The sequence below is a fragment of the Trematomus bernacchii genome, unplaced genomic scaffold (genome assembly GCF_902827165.1).
Source record: "Trematomus bernacchii unplaced genomic scaffold, fTreBer1.1, whole genome shotgun sequence".
In the NCBI taxonomy this organism is placed as follows: Eukaryota; Metazoa; Chordata; class Actinopteri; order Perciformes; family Nototheniidae; genus Trematomus; species Trematomus bernacchii.
Genome location: NW_022988098.1, coordinates 10032292 through 10051176, shown reverse-complemented (window position 1 = coordinate 10051176; position 18885 = coordinate 10032292). Strand labels below are relative to the sequence as shown.

The 18885-nt window shown below is 43.0% G+C and overlaps 2 protein-coding genes across 2 annotated transcripts in view; both read left to right on the top strand.

The window, feature by feature from the left end:
• Positions 1–18885, top strand: part of LOC117475663 (nuclear factor 7, brain-like) — an 863632-nt gene that overhangs the window by 728639 nt on the left and 116108 nt on the right. The gene's annotated exons all lie outside the window — the stretch shown is intronic.
• Positions 22–11599, top strand: LOC117475655 (zinc finger protein ZXDC-like). The gene is made up of 10 exons (XM_034121979.1): positions 22–1487; positions 1923–2075; positions 2681–2759; positions 3317–3447; positions 3733–3909; positions 4326–5044; positions 7505–7589; positions 9523–9680; positions 9886–9987; positions 11205–11599. Exons 1-10 carry the CDS (start codon positions 233–235, stop codon positions 11289–11291), a joined length of 2946 nt encoding a protein of 981 aa, XP_033977870.1. The 5' UTR covers positions 22–232; the 3' UTR covers positions 11292–11599.

Below are 18885 nucleotides of genomic sequence, written 5' to 3'. Positions count from 1 at the left end.
ACCGCTAAAGCAGCAGACGAAGAAGAAGCCTCAGTAGCCATTATGTAGAATGTAGAACTCTTCGGTCTGAAAACAGATTGTTCTCCCCTAGAAACAGAGACCCTGCACCGGGGAGACCAGCACCGCGAACTGGACGTGTATAAACCCCACCGGAGGAAGTGTGTGTGTTGTGTTTAAAGACGATGAGGCAGCCACACACACACCGGATGTGTCCTCTGAGGAAAGAGATAAAATGAAAGGTAAAGGAGCCGAGTTGTGCTCCATGGAGGCAGGAAACAGTGAGGGTATTCTGTGTGATCCTAACGACTGTGTGGACAAGAAAACGGACCATGTTTTCAACCTGCTCTCCCTGAACGACACCGTGAACAACCAGCACCATCACACCGTGGAAGACGTGGTTCTCACAAACAAATATGGCGATAAGATCTGCGGTCAGATCTGCACGGAAAACAACGAGAGTAAACTGGTCAGGGGGGTGACGTCACATGCATTGATTTCAGGCACTTCTTCTTCGTCATCTTCTTCATCGTCTTCTTCTTGTGAAGCCATGGACACCTCGGGGTTTATTTCAGGGCTGCAGCAGGAGGGTGTAAACACGGCCTCTTCCACTGGTCCTGGATCTGCTGCTGCTGGGGAAACCTTCTCCGGAACCATCACCATTAACAACCAAAGCATCATAGTGACTATAGAGAACGGGATTCTCACTCTGGCTGCCCCCCCGGAGGGATATGTGCACAAGGAGGACGACATGGTGAGTTTAAAGGAGCACCTGGGCATGAAGGACCATGAGGATATTGTGCTGCTGAACTACGACAGTGGCACGAAGTCCATTGGGAAAATCAGCACCTTAGCAGTGACCAATCAGCAGGAAGAACCCAGAGCTGGTTTGTCTGTCAGTGAGTCAGATCTGGCTCTGGTGGATGATTGCTCTCTATCAGATCATGGCACTTCTTTGGGTGCTATTGTGAAGCAGGAGGCAGGGGGTGTGTGTGCTGTCACTGAGGCAGATCTGGTCAACCCGTGCCCTAAAAACTCACTCACAGATTGTGATAATGCTGATTTCCAGTCGTTACCCCTCATAAGGTCCAAAAAAGACACGTTGGTGCCCATTGGGTGTCCAGAACCGGGCTGCGCTTTCACGTTTGATTCACGTCAGAAACTGAAAGTGCATCTTCTGAACCACGCTGAGGACCCGAGGCCGTATCAGTGCACGGTGCAGGGCTGTGGGTGGGCTTTTGGCACTTCTTACAAACTAAAAAGGCACCTTCAGTCCCATGACAAGCAGAGGCCACACACCTGTCAGTTTGAAGGCTGCGGGCGGCGCTTCACCACCGTCTACAACCTGAAGGCTCACGTTAAGGTTCACGAACAGGACAACGCCTTCACCTGTGAGATCTGCAGCGAGAGGTTTCGCAGCGCCACACGACTCACAATCCATCAGAGGGTCCACTTCGAGCCCCAGAGACCCCACAAGTGTGAATTCCCAGGTAACACAATGTGGATTTGAATGTATCTTGCCTTTTATTTGTGAGTATACGCCATCGGGTGTTGGCTGAAGCTCTGGTGCCATAAAACAGCTCAACGGTTACATTTGTTATGAAGCAAATCCCCTCAAAGGAAGGTGTGTTTCATGATAGTCTATTTACACATTACATTCCTGGTAAGCATGAAGACACTTCTTTCAGATTGAAAAGAAACACTACTGCATTAAGCGCCCCCACAAACAACACACACACATGCATGATAACAACACAAGTGTACAACTCTTTTGTGTACGCTATCTTCAGAACATTTTAAACAAGCTATCCTAATGCAAATGGGTGGCGACATGTCCCCCAGCGACCCCAGTATAAATGATGCTTGTCTATCAGTCTGATGCTTTATTCCTAACACCATCTTCCACTGTCTCCCTACACGTTCAGGCTGTGAGAAAACCTTCATCACCTTCAGCGCTCTGTTCTCTCACAACCGCACTCACTTCAGAGAGACGGGACACTTCACCTGCTCCTTCCCCGGCTGCGACAAGACGTACGACAAGGCCTGCCGCCTCAAGATCCACATGAGGAGTCACACGGGTGAGGCTTTGAGACACTGGATCAACATCAGTGGGATTATTAAACCCTCTCTGTTGTTCAGCTCTTCTCAGAGATGTTTTCAGGCTGGGAGAGAAAGTCATTCTTCCATCACATGATGCTGCAAATGTGTTGCTCTCAGCTGCTTGTTTTCAAAACATTACATTCCTAAGCTAGTTCCTGAAAAGCAAGCATATGCATCTTCTGAGTCCTTTAAATGAAGGCATTACACCTTTCTTTGTCCTGCTGCTTTTCCAGAGACGGAAAGCACTTTGCATTTCATTGTGTCTGAAAGGTGATAAGTAAACTAACCTGGGCTACGGCCAAAGTCAGTTGCTTAGCTCTCTGATACAGAGGCGTGTGGCGTAGTGGGTTGTCCGTAGGTGTTGGGATCAGGGGGTCACAGGTTCAAACCCCACTGCAGTCAGCATGTCGTTGTGTCCCTGAGACACTTCACCCCAAATTGCTCCTGTGGGGATTGTCCACAGTATTGAGTATGTAAGTCGCTGTGGATAAAAGCGTCTAACAAGTGACATGTAACGTAATAATACGGGTGCATTGCTAAATAATAAACGTCTAATTACCTGTTGTTGTTGTTGTTGTTTCAGGTGAGAGACCGTTTGTATGTGACTCTGGCGGCTGTGGCTGGTCCTTCACCAGCATGTCCAAACTGCTCCGACATAAACGGTAAATCACTTCTGTTTTCCTCTTCATATAAACTGGATGAACTCCAACATTTACTGACAAATGAGAACTATGCTAACCTGATTTGCCTTTTGACCTAACCCAGTGCTTCCCCCCCCCCCCCCCCCCGAGGGGTCTCCAGACAAACATTAACATCGAAGTAGTTGGCGGGTATTTTTCATTTTTGTTGCAAAGCGGACAATGTTTTCTTTTTAAACAGATGCCGAAATACAAAAATTAAGATTATTTTTGTCGACTACATGCGTCGCATCCTCCCATTTCCAGGCACCTTCCCGTAGAGGTGTCTTAGTTTGAGACCCCCGGCCAAAAAACCCAGTGAAGTAGGAAATAGATTCCTCTGCGTTTACTGCCAACATGATGTTTACAACATAAAGAGCAACAATGCTGTGTGCGTGTTCTGGAAGTTTCTTTAAAAATAACCTTTTTTTGACTAATTTCTCACAAATATTAAGCATTTTTGATTTATTGGCAACAAAATTGTAGTTTTTTACAAGTCCGTCCTCTCACTGACCACACACTCCCTTCCCTATGTTTTTCAGGAAACACGACGATGACCGGCGCTTCGTCTGCACGGAGGAGGGATGTGGGAAGTCCTTCACCCGGGCGGAGCACCTGAAGGGGCACAGCATCACTCACCTGGGCACCAAACCCTTCCAGTGCCACGCTGAAGGTAACCAGACAGCGCCCAAATGCGTCTTTATGAACCCACGATTTGAATAGACTATAATGTGATCTATTATCTTGACTTCCTGAACAGTAACTCATGTCTCTGTGTGTTCAGTAACTCATGTCTCTGTGTGTGAATAATAACTCATGTCTCTGTGTGTTCAGTAACTCATGTCTCTGTGTGTTCAGTAACTCATGTCTCTGTGTGTGAATAATAACTCATGTCTCTGTGTGTTCAATAACTCATGTCTCTTCCTGAACAGTAACTCATGTCTCTCTCTGTGTTCAGGCTGTAATGCTAAGTTCTCGGCTCGCAGCAGCCTCTACATCCACTCTAAGAAACACAAGCAGGAGGGCGGCAGCAGCGCTCTGAGGAGCCGCTGCCCTCTGCCAGACTGCAGCAAACACTTCAGCTCCAGGAGCTCCATGAGGAGTCACATGATCAAACACCACCACCTGAGCCCAGGTAACACACAATGTTCCCTGAGTCGTTCTCAAAGATGTTCGGCTGGAATCATTAATGGCACTTTGTATTTTAACACGTATTTAGCTGAGACATTTGTGATCACAAACACCACCACATTTACAAGCATTCTTTGCCCCAAAAACACACTTTTAGATATGTTTGAACAAATGTAGTGAAAAATTGTCAACACTGGAGAACATACAGATACTTCCCTTTGAGGCAGTCTCTAATAATCACCAAGTCAAATTCCTCGTACGTGTCAACCTACCTGGTAATAAACCTGATTCTGATACTGGTTTTATGTAATAGAACAAAACAACAGACTCTTGTCCAGCTTATTACCACAACAAACCTTCCAGACAAGGGGACCATAAGTGGTAAATGCTAACTTAATTCCTGTCTCCCTCCCCCTCCAGATATCCTGAGTCAGATGGAGACCACGCCCTCTCTGACCCCCAGCAGCGAGCTCATCAGCTCCGCCCCAGCAACGGTTGCCGGGCCCTGTGTTTCGGGAGGCGATCAGCTGACCAACCTGGACCTCAGCTCCTTGTTCTCAGCTGTCCCCGGAGGCCCCGCCCCCCCCACGGCTCTCGGAGTGAGCTCAGTCTCTAACAGCACTTTCACCATGGACCTGTCTCTCGTCAGCGCTGGGATTCTCACCATAGACTCCGTCTCCTCTTCCTCCGTCATCCCCAAAACCGTGGACCCTCTTAGCCTGGCATCCGGCCCCGATTTGGCCCCGCACCACGGTTTGGAGGGCGATGTCTTGCCCCCTCAGGTGACTCTAAACCTGGATGATGTTCAGACGGTTTCCCCCGAGGCTTTAGGGAACCTCGCCTCTCTCACAAACTCTCTGGAAGTCGTCCCCGTCTCAGAGCTGCTATCCTCCCCCTCCAAGGTGGTGGATTTGGGGGTCCAGGTGGTGGATGTTGGGGGTCAGGTGGTGGATTTGGGGGGCCAGGTGGTGGATGTTGGGGGCCAGGTGGGCACGGGACCCCTGCTGGGCTGTGTGGAGGTTTTGGGGCCAGATGAGGGAGGGAAGGTCCTCTCTCAGTTTGTGTTTCCGGGGCACAGCAGCAGCTTCAGCCCCCAGAAAGAGACGGAGCTCAGTGGGGGGTCCCCCAGCGGCTTCCTGGTGAGTGTGAACACCGTTTATACTTTCAAATGATTTATCACTTGTGTATAGACTCTTATGGAACTACTTCTATTCTGTTTGATTTACTTGCACTATTTTATCTGTTGTATTGTGTTGCCCTGTTGGAGGAGCCTGTGACCTCAGCTTTTCATTGACATACCTACACTGTAGCTACGCACACATGACAGTAACAGCCTTGAATGTTGAATCTACTTCCCAGTGTAACTGTCGTGGATCCGATGTAACACACACAACATTAAAGAACAAGACCAAGAGGAATCAATAAGACACGGAGATGGTTGAAGTGAAATCTGATATCGCTGTCCAGCAGTATAAGAGACACATTACCTTGCACCAAAGCAGTCAATAGTGTAATGCCCTGTAGACTAAGAGAATATTACAGGTTGTATACACTTCAAACTTATACTTTCACACGAGGTGTAGCGGCGACAAGCAAAGAAATATTACTGAAAATGTACTCGATAAAAGAAATGCTGCTGAGGCCCCAGAGAGAGAAATATCCAGAGTCCAGAATAACACAGAACAAAGGTTCCTTATTCTTTCCTCCTTCCCCCTGGTGAAAAACCATATGCCTACTGGCGCAAATACTGTATTGATTGATTGATTGATTGACTGGTGCACTGAAGAGTCCGACAGTCTAATCGTATTAAATCGTGGCACCTTGTTTCTCTGATTTGATGGAAACAATTAATATTCACTGTTCACGACCTAACTGGGCTCAGAGACGGCTTCATTGGGTTGATTGTAGGTCCAGGGTGGAGCTGAAATCTTTGGTGGAGCAGCTTTGACTTGTAGTATTGCAATACTGTGGACCATTCAGAATCACAGGTGTATCATCTCTGCTGCAGCTAACATTAGCCGCTACTAGCACCACACACACACACACACACTGTCTGTCTGTCTGTCTGTCTGTCTGTCTGTCTGTCTGTCTGTCTGTCTGTCTGTCTGTCTGTCTGTCTGTCTGTCTGTCTGTGTCTCTCTCTCTCTCTCTCTCTCTCTCTCTCACACACACACACACACACACACTGTCTGTCTGTCTGTCTGTCTGTCTGTCTGTCTGTCTCTCTCTCTCACACACACACACACACACACACACACACACACACACACACACACACACACACACACAGCTGCATAGTTTCACTCTTTATAAACAAGGAAGTTATTGACAATGAAACAGTCAGTGTGTCTGGTGGTTATGCTGCTTCCTTCTTTTTGTTTTAAAGAGGCCATATTATACGTTTTGGGGTTTCCCCTTTCCAGTAGTTTGTTAAATAGGTTTCTGTGTCTGCAAAGGCTAGAAAACAAACACTTTGTGAACATTAAAGCATGTAAACATGTCACAGTAGAGACAATACATACTAACACGAACCTGAGATGAGTCCTCTTTAAAGCTGTCATCATGCGGCCGACTGTCAGAGGAGTTTACTCTTCAATATAAATACGTATTTGTTCGTTTTTTAATATACAAGTGTCCTCTCTTTAGGAGCTGGCATTAGCATCTGCTTTTATCAGACGGAATAGATTCAAAGATTCAAGATTCAGAGGTTTTATTGTCATGTGCTCATAAGCTACAGTGTAGAAAAGGCAATGACATTCTTCTGACCTGAGCTCCTCCAACAATGCAACAGATATAATGAAATACAAAATAGTGCAAGAAGTCTATATACACGTAAATAGAATATGATGTGTACAGGAACAGAATGTAACATTTAAATTAGGGATGCCAGCGATTATTCGATTATTTGTTACAGTCTCCATAATCAAAAATTATTTTTAAAATTCGATTTTATTTATATATATTTTTATTATTATTTATGTTTTTCTTTTTTTTCCTGGCTTAGTTTCAACCAAAATATAGACTAATGCTAATAATAGTAATAGTATTAATAATTGTAAATGGCCCTTGGTCACACCACCAGTTTGTTTTACTGTAAACTTGAAGAGTGCAACACAACTAAAGAGGAGCAAAGCGGCACGTTCAAAGAAGAGTTCCTCGTGGAACTACTTCGAACTGACGAGTGCAAATGAAGTCAAATGCAAACTCTGCGAAAAAACTTTTTATTTTCCCTCCCGCGGGGGGGGGGGGGAATAATCGATTAGTATTCGCCAGGGCTGTCCGATTTTCGAATTTGATCATGGTCAGTTTCTGGCATCCCTAATTTAAATATTGTATTGTAGTTCCTATGATCCGTTAAACGCCTGTGTGATGGATGCTGTGTATTCCAATTACTTGTATGTATACTCTCCTTGCACTACTTCTATTATATTCTACTTTATTTGTATTTACTTGCACTATTTTATCTGTTGTATTGTGTTGCTCTGTTGGAGGAGCCTGTGACCTCAGATTTCCATTGTCATAACTACACTGTAGCTACGTAACCATGACAATGAAAGTCTTGAATCTTATACTAACGTCTGTTCCTTGTTGTTCATCAGGAGAGTGGAGGCTCAGCGAGGACGGACTACAGAGCCATCCAGCTGGCCAAGAAGAGGAAGCAGAGAGGTCCTGCTGCCTCTTCTGGTAAGAGACGTCCGGTTTAAAGGTCACCTGTTATGCAAAACCCTCTTCTTCATGTCTCTTCTACATCAACATGTGTCCCCTCTTCTTCATGTCTCTTCTACATCAACATGTGTCCCCTCTTCTTCATGTCTCTTCTACATCAACATGTGTCCCCTCTTCTTCATGTCTCTTCTTCATCAACATGTGTCCTCTCTTCTTCATGTCTCTTCTACATCAACATGTGTCCCCTCTTCTTCATGTCTCTTCTTCATCAACATGTGTCCCCTCTTCTTCATGTCTCTTCTACATCAACATGTGTCCCCCTCTTCTTCATGTCTCTTCTACATCAACATGTGTCCCCTCTTCTTCATGTCTCTTCTACATCAACATGTGTCCCCTCTTCTTCATGTCTCTTCTACATCAACATGTGTCCCCTCTTCTTCATGTCTCTTCTACATCAACATGTGTCCCCCTCTTCTTCATGTCTCTTCTACATCAACATGTGTCCCCTCTTCTTCATGTCTCTTCTTCATCAACATGTGTCCTCTCTTCTTCATGTCTCTTCTACATCAACATGTGTCCCCTCTTCTTCATGTCTCTTCTTCATCAACATGTGTCCCCTCTTCTTCTTGTCTCTTCTACATCAACATGTGTCCCCTCTTCTTCATGTCTCTTCTACATCAACATGTGTCCCCTCTTCTTCATGTCTCTTCTACATCAACATGTGTCCCCTCTTCTTCATGTCTCCTCTACATCAACATGTGTCCCCTCTTCTTCATGTCTCTTCTACATCAGCATGTGTCCCCTCTTCTTCTTGTCTCTTCTACATCAACATGTGTCCTCTCTTCTTCATCAACATGTGTCCCCTCTTCTTCTTGTCTCTTCTACATCAGCATGTGTCCCCTCTTCTTCTTGTCTCTTCTACATCAACATGTGTCCTCTCTTCTTCATCAACATGTGTCCCCTCTTCTTCATGTCTCTTCTACATCAGCATGTGTCCCCTCTTCTTCTTGTCTCTTCTACATCAGCATGTGTCCCCTCTTCTTCTTGTCTCTTCTACATCAACATGTGTCCTCTCTTCTTCATCAACATGTGTCCCCTCTTCTTCATGTCTCTTCTACATCAACATGTGTCCCCTCTTCTTCATGTCTCTTCTACATCAACATGTGTCCTCTCTTCTTCATCAACATGTGTCCCCTCTTCTTCATGTCTCTTCTTCATCAGCATGTGTCTCCTCTTCTTCATGTCTCTTCTTCATCAACATGTGTCCTCTCTTCTCCATGTCTCTTCTACATCAACATGTGTCCCCTCTTCTTCATGTCTCTTCTACATCAACATGTGTCCCCTCTTCTTCATGTCTCTTCTTCATCAACATGTGTCTCCTCTTCTTCATGTCTCTTCTTCATCAACATGTGTCCCCTCTGTGTAAAGAGACTCTTAAAGTTTCAGGAACAAAGATTCTCTCTCTTTTTGTCCTGATCCATTTATCTAAAAAACCTGTCTGAAAATGAGCTGATCAGATTTTGGCCACTTTATGATGTCATAACGATGTGTTGGCTTGTGTAACCATTAGCCAATCACCAACCAAGGTAACCCCCCCCCCCCCCCCCCCCCCCCCCCCCCACCTTATCACCTGAATCTCCCCCTAGAGCACCATTGTCTTCTTTGTAACCAAATCTCTCTCAGAGGGGCGTGGGGAGGGGCTCCTTATTTTCATCTAAAGCAACAGACAGAGAATCAGCACTTTTGAAACGGGGCTGAAACAGAGGGGATTATGTTGGCAGAGATCATGGGGGCGGAGCTTCTATATCCCAGTAGCGATATCACTTCCTGTCTCCTCCGCATGCATTTAAGCAACTGGGATATCTCAATGGATTTCCGGGTCCAGTGATGGAGGAGAGAGGAGGGACATTAGAGGGATGACGGTGTGTTATTTTAATTTGTATTTCTTCAGGCGCTTCAGCGCCGAGTCAGAGGAAGAGTAAAGGAGGGAAAGCAGCCTCTGGGCCGTCTGCTGGTCGCTATGGTGACGGAGCAGCAGCAGCCAATGGGGGCCTGACGTTGAGAGACCCTGTGACCGGAGCTCAGTACGTCCAGATCCAACTGCTGCAGGTGAGAAACACACACACACACACCTGATTATAACACACACACCTGATTATAACACACACACACTTGATTATAGCACACATACCTTATTATAACACACACCTGATTATAACATACACACCTTATAACACACACACACACACACACACATATACACACATCTGATTATAAAAAATAATAATAAATGAATGTGTGTCTGTGTGTGCAGGATGACCCTCCCACTGATGGAGACCTGGCCTTCCAGCTGAGCTCTCAGCCCTCCAGCTCTCACGCCCAGCTGACTGCAGATCTGCCCGTCAACATCTTACAGGTGACTAAAACTATCAAATACAGATAGGAGAGGACTCTTTAAAGTAGAGACACTACATACTGATATACACCTGAACATCAGCAGGAGAGGACTCTTTAAAGTAGAGACACTACATACTGATATACACCTGAACATCAGCAGGAGAGGACTCTTTAAAGTAGAGACACTACATACTGATATACACCTGAACATCAGCAGGAGAGGACTCTTTAAAGTAGAGACACTACATACTGATATACACCTGAACATCAGCAGGAGAGGACTCTTTAAAGTAGAGACACTACATACTGATATACACCTGAACATCAGCAGGAGAGGACTCTTTAAAGTAGATACACTACATACTGATATACACCTGAACATCAACAGGAGAGGACTCTTTAAAGTAGAGACACTACATACTGATATACACCTGAACATCAGCAGGAGAGGACTCTTTAAAGTAGAGACACTACATACTGATATACACCTGAACATCAGCAGGAGAGGACTCTTTAAAGTAGAGACACTACATACTGATATACACCTGAACATCAGCAGGAGAGGACTCTTTAAAGTAGAGACACTACATACTGATATACACCTGAACATCAGCAGGAGAGGACTCTTTAAAGTAGAGACACTACATACTGATATAGACCTGAACATCAGCAGGAGAGGACTCTTTAAAGTAGAGACACTACATACTGATATACACCTGAACATCAGCAGGAGAGGACTCTTTAAAGTAGAGACACTACATACTGATATACACCTGAACATCAGCAGGAGAGGACTCTTTAAAGTAGAGACACTACATACTGATATACACCTGAACATCAGCAGGAGAGGACTCTTTAAAGTAGAGACACTACATACTGATATACACCTGAACATCAGCAGGAGAGGACTCTTTAAAGTAGAGACACTACATACTGATATAGACCTGAACATCAGCAGGAGAGGACTCTTTAAAGTAGAGACACTACATACTGATATACACCTGAACATCAGCAGGAGAGGACTCTTTAAAGTAGAGACACTACATACTGATATACACCTGAACATCAGCAGGAGAGGACTCTTTAAAGTAGAGACACTACATACTGATATACACCTGAACATCAGCAGGAGAGGACTCTTTAAAGTAGAGATGTCCTCTTTAACATCCCTTGGTAACAACAGGGACCCTTAGTTTTAAAGTAGATGGACTGATCTCTTTATCTGTTTCTCCTCAGGAACCTTCAGTGATGACGGAGGACGACAACAACTCTGATAACTCTCAGTTCACAGGGAGCACAATCAACCTCCAGGACTTGGAGTGAGCAGCGCAGAGTTCACACCGATAAACATTATGGGATGTTTGAGTTGTCCCAGGACTTTGGAAAGCCTTTTATGGACTGTGGTTTTGGGAGGGGGTGGACACGAGTCCCCTGAAATGCACCTTGACAACAGGAGATGAGCTCCGTTGGTTCAGAAGATGATCATATTTTTAAAGATGACTTTGTACCAAAATCCAACCTGGGAGCGTTTTCGTGTCGAGGCTCTCTGTTCCTGTAACGGTGTCTATTCCATGGTGGCCACACACACACACACACACAACACACACACAACACAACACACACACACACCACACACACTACACACACACACACCACACACACACACACACACACACAACACACACACCACACACACACACACACACACACACACACACACACACACACACACACACACACACACACACACACACACACACACACACACACACACACACACACACACACACACACACACACACACCACACACAGCTGTCTACGCTCGTACCTTTGATATTCAGTTTGAATAAAGGTACACATGTAATGAAGAGCCCGATGCTCACACACACACAGCGCTGTCTACGCTCCAGTTGCCTTACAGACGCCTCACGCTGTGCATTCCTCCTGGGGGGTCGGGGGTCGTCTGCTTTATCTGTTGCTACTTTCATTTCTTACGGTTTGTTAGATTTATTTTTCTATGGCGGCGGCGGTGAGATGTTGAAAACATGCCTGTCCGTGTGTCTTTATACAGTTTGTCATGAGTTACTACTACCTTCTTGTAACAATTGTATTTGTTTATTATTTATTATGAAGCTGTGGGTTTACAGAATGGCAGAGCCAAACACAGAGATGAATTAAAGAATCAAAGCACAATCAGAACTGTTTGTGAGGAGGCCTTCATTTCACTTTCCTTAAAGATGAAGTAGTGTGTTCTTTAGGTCTTTTTTGCATGTCAATGGTCTGCAAAGCCTAAAATCCCAAAGTGAGTTTTAATCACATTTTTGGAGCTGGAGCAAGTCACACATTAGTCTCAGGGATTTACAATCAGTGCAGCATACAGCAATTCTTCAGGTAGCAGAGATATAGAGGAAAGACGACACTATGGTTTATTGTGCAATTCAATCAAAATACAAAATGAATTCAGATCTGAGGATGCAGACATTTAAACCGTTCTTATTATTTGACATGTTTATAAAGTTATTGAGGAAATTGGGGCTCTTTTGTTATATCTGTGCAGTGTGCTGAATGTAGTCCACATTTCCCAGAAGCCTTTGTTCCAACTGTCCTTCCTCCATATATCTCAAAGTGCCCTGCTGTACCATTTCTGACCACTAGATGGCATCAAAGTCATTCAGCGTTTCCCACTGCTTCCGTTAGTGGTTGTAGAAGTACTCAGATTTCCAACTTAAAGGTTAAAGCAGACATACTCAATTGTAAAGGTTGTGTATTCAAAGTCTTACTGAAGTAAAATGACAAAAGGACCGGCATCAAAAAATACCTAAAGTGCCAAAAGTAACAGTACTCGTTAACCGTAATGGCCTCATTTAAGAATCATATTTATTAAATGACTGGGATATGATTATAGATGCATTCATGTGATCATAACAGCTGGTAAAGTTGTGTTTAATTACTTTATATACTGCTGCTGGATCTTAACATATGCGTTTATGTCAGTGTCTATTTATTACGTGAATTATATTTTGATTTGGCTAATCCTAAATATTTAATTAAAGGTTTAGTGGTAGTGGAGTAAAAAGTAGAATATTAGCTACCAAAATGCGTCACGTAGAAGTAAAGCATATCATGGACATATTAAAAGTACTAGTAGCACAAAATCATACTACAGTAGTTTGAGTTAATGTACTTTATTATATTACAACACTGATTGCCATGATGACACACACACACACACAGACACACACACACACACACACACACACAGACTCACAACCTGAAAACACCTGGTTCTACGTCACATCTGGTAATGAATGATTTCTGCTTTACTGAGAGCTGCAGGACTCGGTGACATGATGTAATATCAGCGTGTCATTAGTAAGTTGTGTGCTTTTTCTGCCAAGATGTGGTTATCAAATCCCAAACTCAAGTATAACATTTAGTTATCACACAGTTTAGTTGAATGTTCAATTCTGATTGGTCATCTTCGATATTCTATACGGTCTGTTATATCTCGATAGCAGACCGCTGCTAAGGAAGACGTGCATTTATATGAATCTGCAGAAAGGAGGACGGTCAATTTAACCTCAGCTGCGACCAAAATAAAATATGTTAGGTTTCTCTGCACTAATCCATTGGATAACCTCATGGAATACTTTTTGAATATACATTTTTAACATTTGTGCAGTTCATCATTAATGATAGAAAAACACCGACAAGATGACCAGGATCTCGACAAAAAAGCCTCGTCTTCTCTGGAGGGAAAGTCAAACCACATTTCAACATCTACCATGTAATGAGAGTCTGAGAGCATCCCTGGGGAGAGAGGAAGTAGGTCAGAGGACTCGACTTATCATCCTCTCAGCTGCAGACACAGTGACCCGCTCATGGCTTCTGGCTCCAGCTGTTTGATGCCTGGATTAAAAGGTCAAGTGGGGTCAGACTGGCAAACATGTTAGCCGTAATATCCTCCAGTTACTGTAATGGATTCTGTACTGAGCTGAGCTGAGCCGGGTCAAGCACTTCACTGATCCGTCACTGCAGAAAGGGAGGGGTCGTAGTTAGAGAAGACCTGCAGGATATGCATCAGCTGATTTAAAGGTCTCCTATCATGCAAAATGCGCTTTTGTATGTCTTTTATACATAGATATGTGTCCCCGGTGTGTCAGGGGAACTCACAAAGTGTCAGAAAACACAACCCTCTCTCTTTTCCTCCGTACCCACATCTCTAAAAACGGGGGTGAACAACGGAGCTGGTCCAGATTTGCGTCCGATATGACGTAATATCTGAAATGTGGACCCACGGCCCTATCAGAAACGTTGCGAAACAATGAGTGACGTGTTTTGGACGTAATATGGTCTTTGTTTACATTAGCATCGCTAACACTCAGAGCTAACCTGTACTGCAGAGAGCATGTGTAAAGAAGCAGGAAATAAAAAAAGCTAAGGACCCCGAATCAGCACTTTAATAACAGGCCTGGAACAGAGGGATATGAGGGATGTCTAGAATGGGTGATCTGTTTGTATTTTGAGAAAAACACATCATAGACATGTTTTATATATTTCTATATATCTGAGACCTATAATATATGCCTAAAAATAGCATGATAGGAGATCTTTAAAATGACCAAAGATGTCTTATCAACCATTCTGTGGAAAGATGCATACCAACATTGAATGGATCTAGCAGGTATTCAATCAGAATCAGAATGAAAATACTTAATTTATCCCGGGGTAAATTGGGTTTGTTGCTCAATTTAAGAATGAAACAAATAAAAGTAATTATTTTAACATGGGATGTCACTCATTAGACGTTTTTAACGTTTTTGTCCCCCCAAAGGTAGTCAAAGTCATTATTGGGGTTAAAGTCCCCTACGTGTGCCGTTTTGGTTTCAAGACCCTGGTTCGCGGAGGACACCAAAAGAGTCCTAGAAAGACAAGGTAAACTTAACTATGTGCATTTAAAAATAAAAAAGAGGAATAGTTTCGGCGAAAACTAAAAGGTACCATGGGGTCAGATTATCATTTTCCAAAGGGGGGTTCGTTCAGATGTGTGTATCTCACACTGCACTGTAACTGTGATTCATGTATCTTTGCTTTTAAATGAGTGTTTCTAGATATAATTTCATAATATGTTTCTTCATGCTATTAAAGGTGGGGTAGGTAAGTTTGAGAAACCGGCTCGAGATACACTTTTTGTTATATTCCATGGAATGCTCTTAACATCCCGATAGCAATGAATATCTTCAGGGCTTTGACAAAAAATCCATAAAAAAATGTCATCTGTGGAAGCCGTAGTACTGTAAAAAGCACGACCAATCATCTGAGCCGGCCCGGCTAAAATAACTGGATGGCCTACCTGCCTGTCAGCCTTCCATCTGTGCACAAACTTATCTCGTGCCCTCATTGGTCATGTGCGCGTTCGTGTGTGTTGGAGGAGGGGCTCTGTAAGGAAGTGGCAGATTTTTTCCGGCTGTGTATTTTCAAATTCTAGCGATCTCGAGCTGGTTTCTCAAACTTACCTACCCCACCTTTAATGTCCTTCATTTTTGTAAAGCACTTTGAATTGCCTTCTGTTGAAATGTGCTATATAAATAAACTTGCCTTGCCTTGCACCTGATGTGGATTAATCCGCCGCTGAAAAAAGTCCCAAACAAATGCACTACTTCCTGCTGTCTGAGTGATATTTGATAAATCACTGTTTAAGAATGCAAGAAAGACTCATTTTTGCAAACACAACCGCTGATGAAACTGTCCGAATGGCTATATCTGCTACTCATATTTATTCATATGATTTATAAAAGTGTCAATAACGGTCTATAATGTCTATATTACTACCAACTCTGTACTGCATTCAATTGATATACTACTGTTTATACACATACTGTTCATACTATGTACTTTTTATATATGTCTAATTATGTTATTATAACTATAAATAACTCTGCAGTGCTTATTCTGCACTTCTGGTTAGATGCTTAATGCACCTACTGTACTAAATACAAGTCTCCTGGAGCAGAATGTGTGATATTGATTATAGATCACTACATAAAAGTAGTAAAAGTAAAGAAAATAAATATCTAGTTCTGTATTTAATGATCCTACATGTGTTCAGCACTTATTTCATTGTGTACAATCGATTGCATGTTTTGTTTACCCTTCCATCTTTTCTCCTCACTCTCCCTTTCTCAACAGGAAAGCAGAACAGCCAGTCCCTCCATGTAATCACGAACACAAACACAGAGAGAAGAATTACAAACACACTCAGAGTTCAGATCAGGAACTTCCTCCAGGCGTCAAAATGTGAAGTGAAAACGTCTGCAGACTCAGAGCCAAACCCTAATCGCTGCCATTCCCATAACAACTAACTCTGTGAGAGTATGGTAACAAACAGCACGTTAACATTCAAACGCTTCCTGTTGAGCTGCTTCATCCTCATTGTTCCTGAGAGACTGAGTTCCTCTGTGAGAGGAAGTGTTTCTGATACTCTGACCCACACTGACCCACAGAGCTTACATTACATTACATAACATTTACTCCAATTCAACTCACAATAAAATAAATCAAACTCAGAACAGCAAGAAATCGGAAACCGGTACTAATTTGGTACCGGTACCTGATTGCTCAGTATCTAAATACCGATAAGTATATGTGTTATGTTGGTGAGGAGCGCGCTGATAATTGAGATGAGTCTGAACATTAAAAAAAGGTTTGAACACCTTCATCACGAAGGCGTTCAAACCTTTTTTAAATATTAGCTAGCCTAAACTTCTTTAAGTTGTCCAACACCATGCTGGTTAACTCACAGACACAGAGTGAAACACCAGCAGCCAGCAGCTTTTCAAAAGGTGAAATTGGACCTTTGTCATTTTTACAAGTTTCATGAATTGTCCTGTTCTTCCTCTCATAATGTGTAAAGTGCAAATAAAAAGAGTATCCTTCAACATTTGAGGCAATGCTCTCTTGACTTTCTTATATGGAGTTACATTTATTTAAAGATTAACATTATATATATATATTTGTATTTTTGTATTCAGGATTGTGGGAAACGGTATTTCGATCTCTCTGTCTGTACCATAGGTCTGTACACACAAACAGAAAGATTGAAAATAAAGTTGACTTTGACTTTGTCTTTGATAAATAAACATGCCTTGCCTAAGGGAATACAGTTAACTTGTATTTTTAATGCTGATTACATAATCCCATTTACATGTAATCCGTTACTCCCTGATTGTTATGTATCCTCCTGAGAACAGGTTGTAACTGGCTGCTTCCTTCAGAGGCGACCGACCCACATTTTTTTCCACGCAGCAGAGTAAGAGGCATCTTGATTGACAGGCCAACGGGTCCCGCCTCCTTCCACCGGCATCGACCAATGAGGTTGCAGAGCTTGGTCGAGCCTTCAGCTGCAGCCTCTTATTTCTCACTACAGTAACACTGGAGTCATGTGACGGTCATATAGTAGATCTTGAGAGCAACCCTCAGTCAGTGAACGCTGCTTCTGCTGCATGGAGGCTCAAGGGCAAAGTCTTTAAACCCCGACCCCCTTTTTCGGATACAAACACAACACCTTGCGTATTTTGCATTGGGATTATACTATTCTCTTTTTCACTGAGCAAGGTAAGGGTGATCATTTGATGTCGTGGTGCGTTCAGGGTCGCACATATGCTGCAGCGCGCTGGACGAAAACATGTTTACGTTGGGAGTGCAGACGCGCGCGCCTACTCATGCGTTATGCATTGCGGGAAGAAAACACCACACACTCCGATATTATGGATTATTATGGCGTTTGGATTTTTGCAATGCTGCAGTTTAACTACAACAACATGTGAATGAATGACATTTGAATGGTTTCATGTTTGTAGCTGTGCATGTGATGGGGTTTTAAGTTTTCGGACCCATGCTGCCTGCAAAATAACATGGTTATAACTGGAAAGAATGACATTTAATGAGTCTTTCTGAATTTAATGAGTTTCTATTAATATCTGCACAGCTTTCCAACAATACTGCACATCTTTCATTTTATTATAACGAGTATTTTCTGTTATTATTATATATATATATTTAATTTTATTAGTTATAATAGGTTTTTTTAATAGGTTTTAAAAATAAAACCTATTAAATTGGTCGTTTTTCTTACAATGTATCTTCTTTAACTATGTGTCTGATTGTGTTTACAAATGCATGCCCATGTGAAGTACTATAGATCTGTGGAAATGAATCAAAGTGTGCCTGCAGGCTGAAATGATAAATCTAAGAAGTGATGGGTTATCAAATATCCTCTCTTCCATGATACATCTGAGGAGTGATAGGTTATAGGTTTGGATTGTTTATTTCTGGTGTCTTTATCTATCTATCTATCTATCTATCTATCTATCTATCTATCTATCTATCTATCTATCTATCTATCTATCTATCTATCTATCTATCTATCTATCTATCTATCTATCTATCTATCTATCTATTCTCTCTCTCTCTCTCTCTCTCTCTCTCTCTCTCTCTATCTATCTATCTATCTTATCAAATATCCTCTCTTCCATGATAGATAAGATAAGATGGTACTTTATTGATCCCAATTTTGGAAATGTTTGCGTTGCAGCAGCATAAAAGACATGCCATTGTACAATAAAAATCTAAGGAGTGATGGGTTATCAAAGATCCTCTCTTCCATGATAAATCTAAGGAGTGATGGGTTATCCTCTCTCTTCCTCTCTGTCCTGTAAACAGAGCAGCAGCTGATTTACGCAGCGCGGTGTTTCTGATCCAGTGTTGACAGTTTCTCCTCTGGAGGGTTTACTCCCGGTCACCATGCAGGGGCCCTGGTGGGGGGTGTATAGAGGCAGGGTGTGACCTCCAGGAAAATAACCTACTTCTTGTGAAGTGTATACTGTATAAAAAGAAATGTGAAGAGGGTTACTCCTA

Coding starts and splice junctions, on each gene's coding strand:
- LOC117475655 (XM_034121979.1), top strand. CDS start 233: ATGAAAGGTAAAGGAGCCGAGTTGTGCTCCATGGAGGCAGGAAACAGT. Junction 2,076..2,680: donor CCACATGAGGAGTCACACGG/GTGAGGCTTTGA, acceptor TTGTTGTTTCAG/GTGAGAGACCGTTTGTATGT. Junction 9,988..11,204: donor TGCCCGTCAACATCTTACAG/GTGACTAAAACT, acceptor GTTTCTCCTCAG/GAACCTTCAGTGATGACGGA.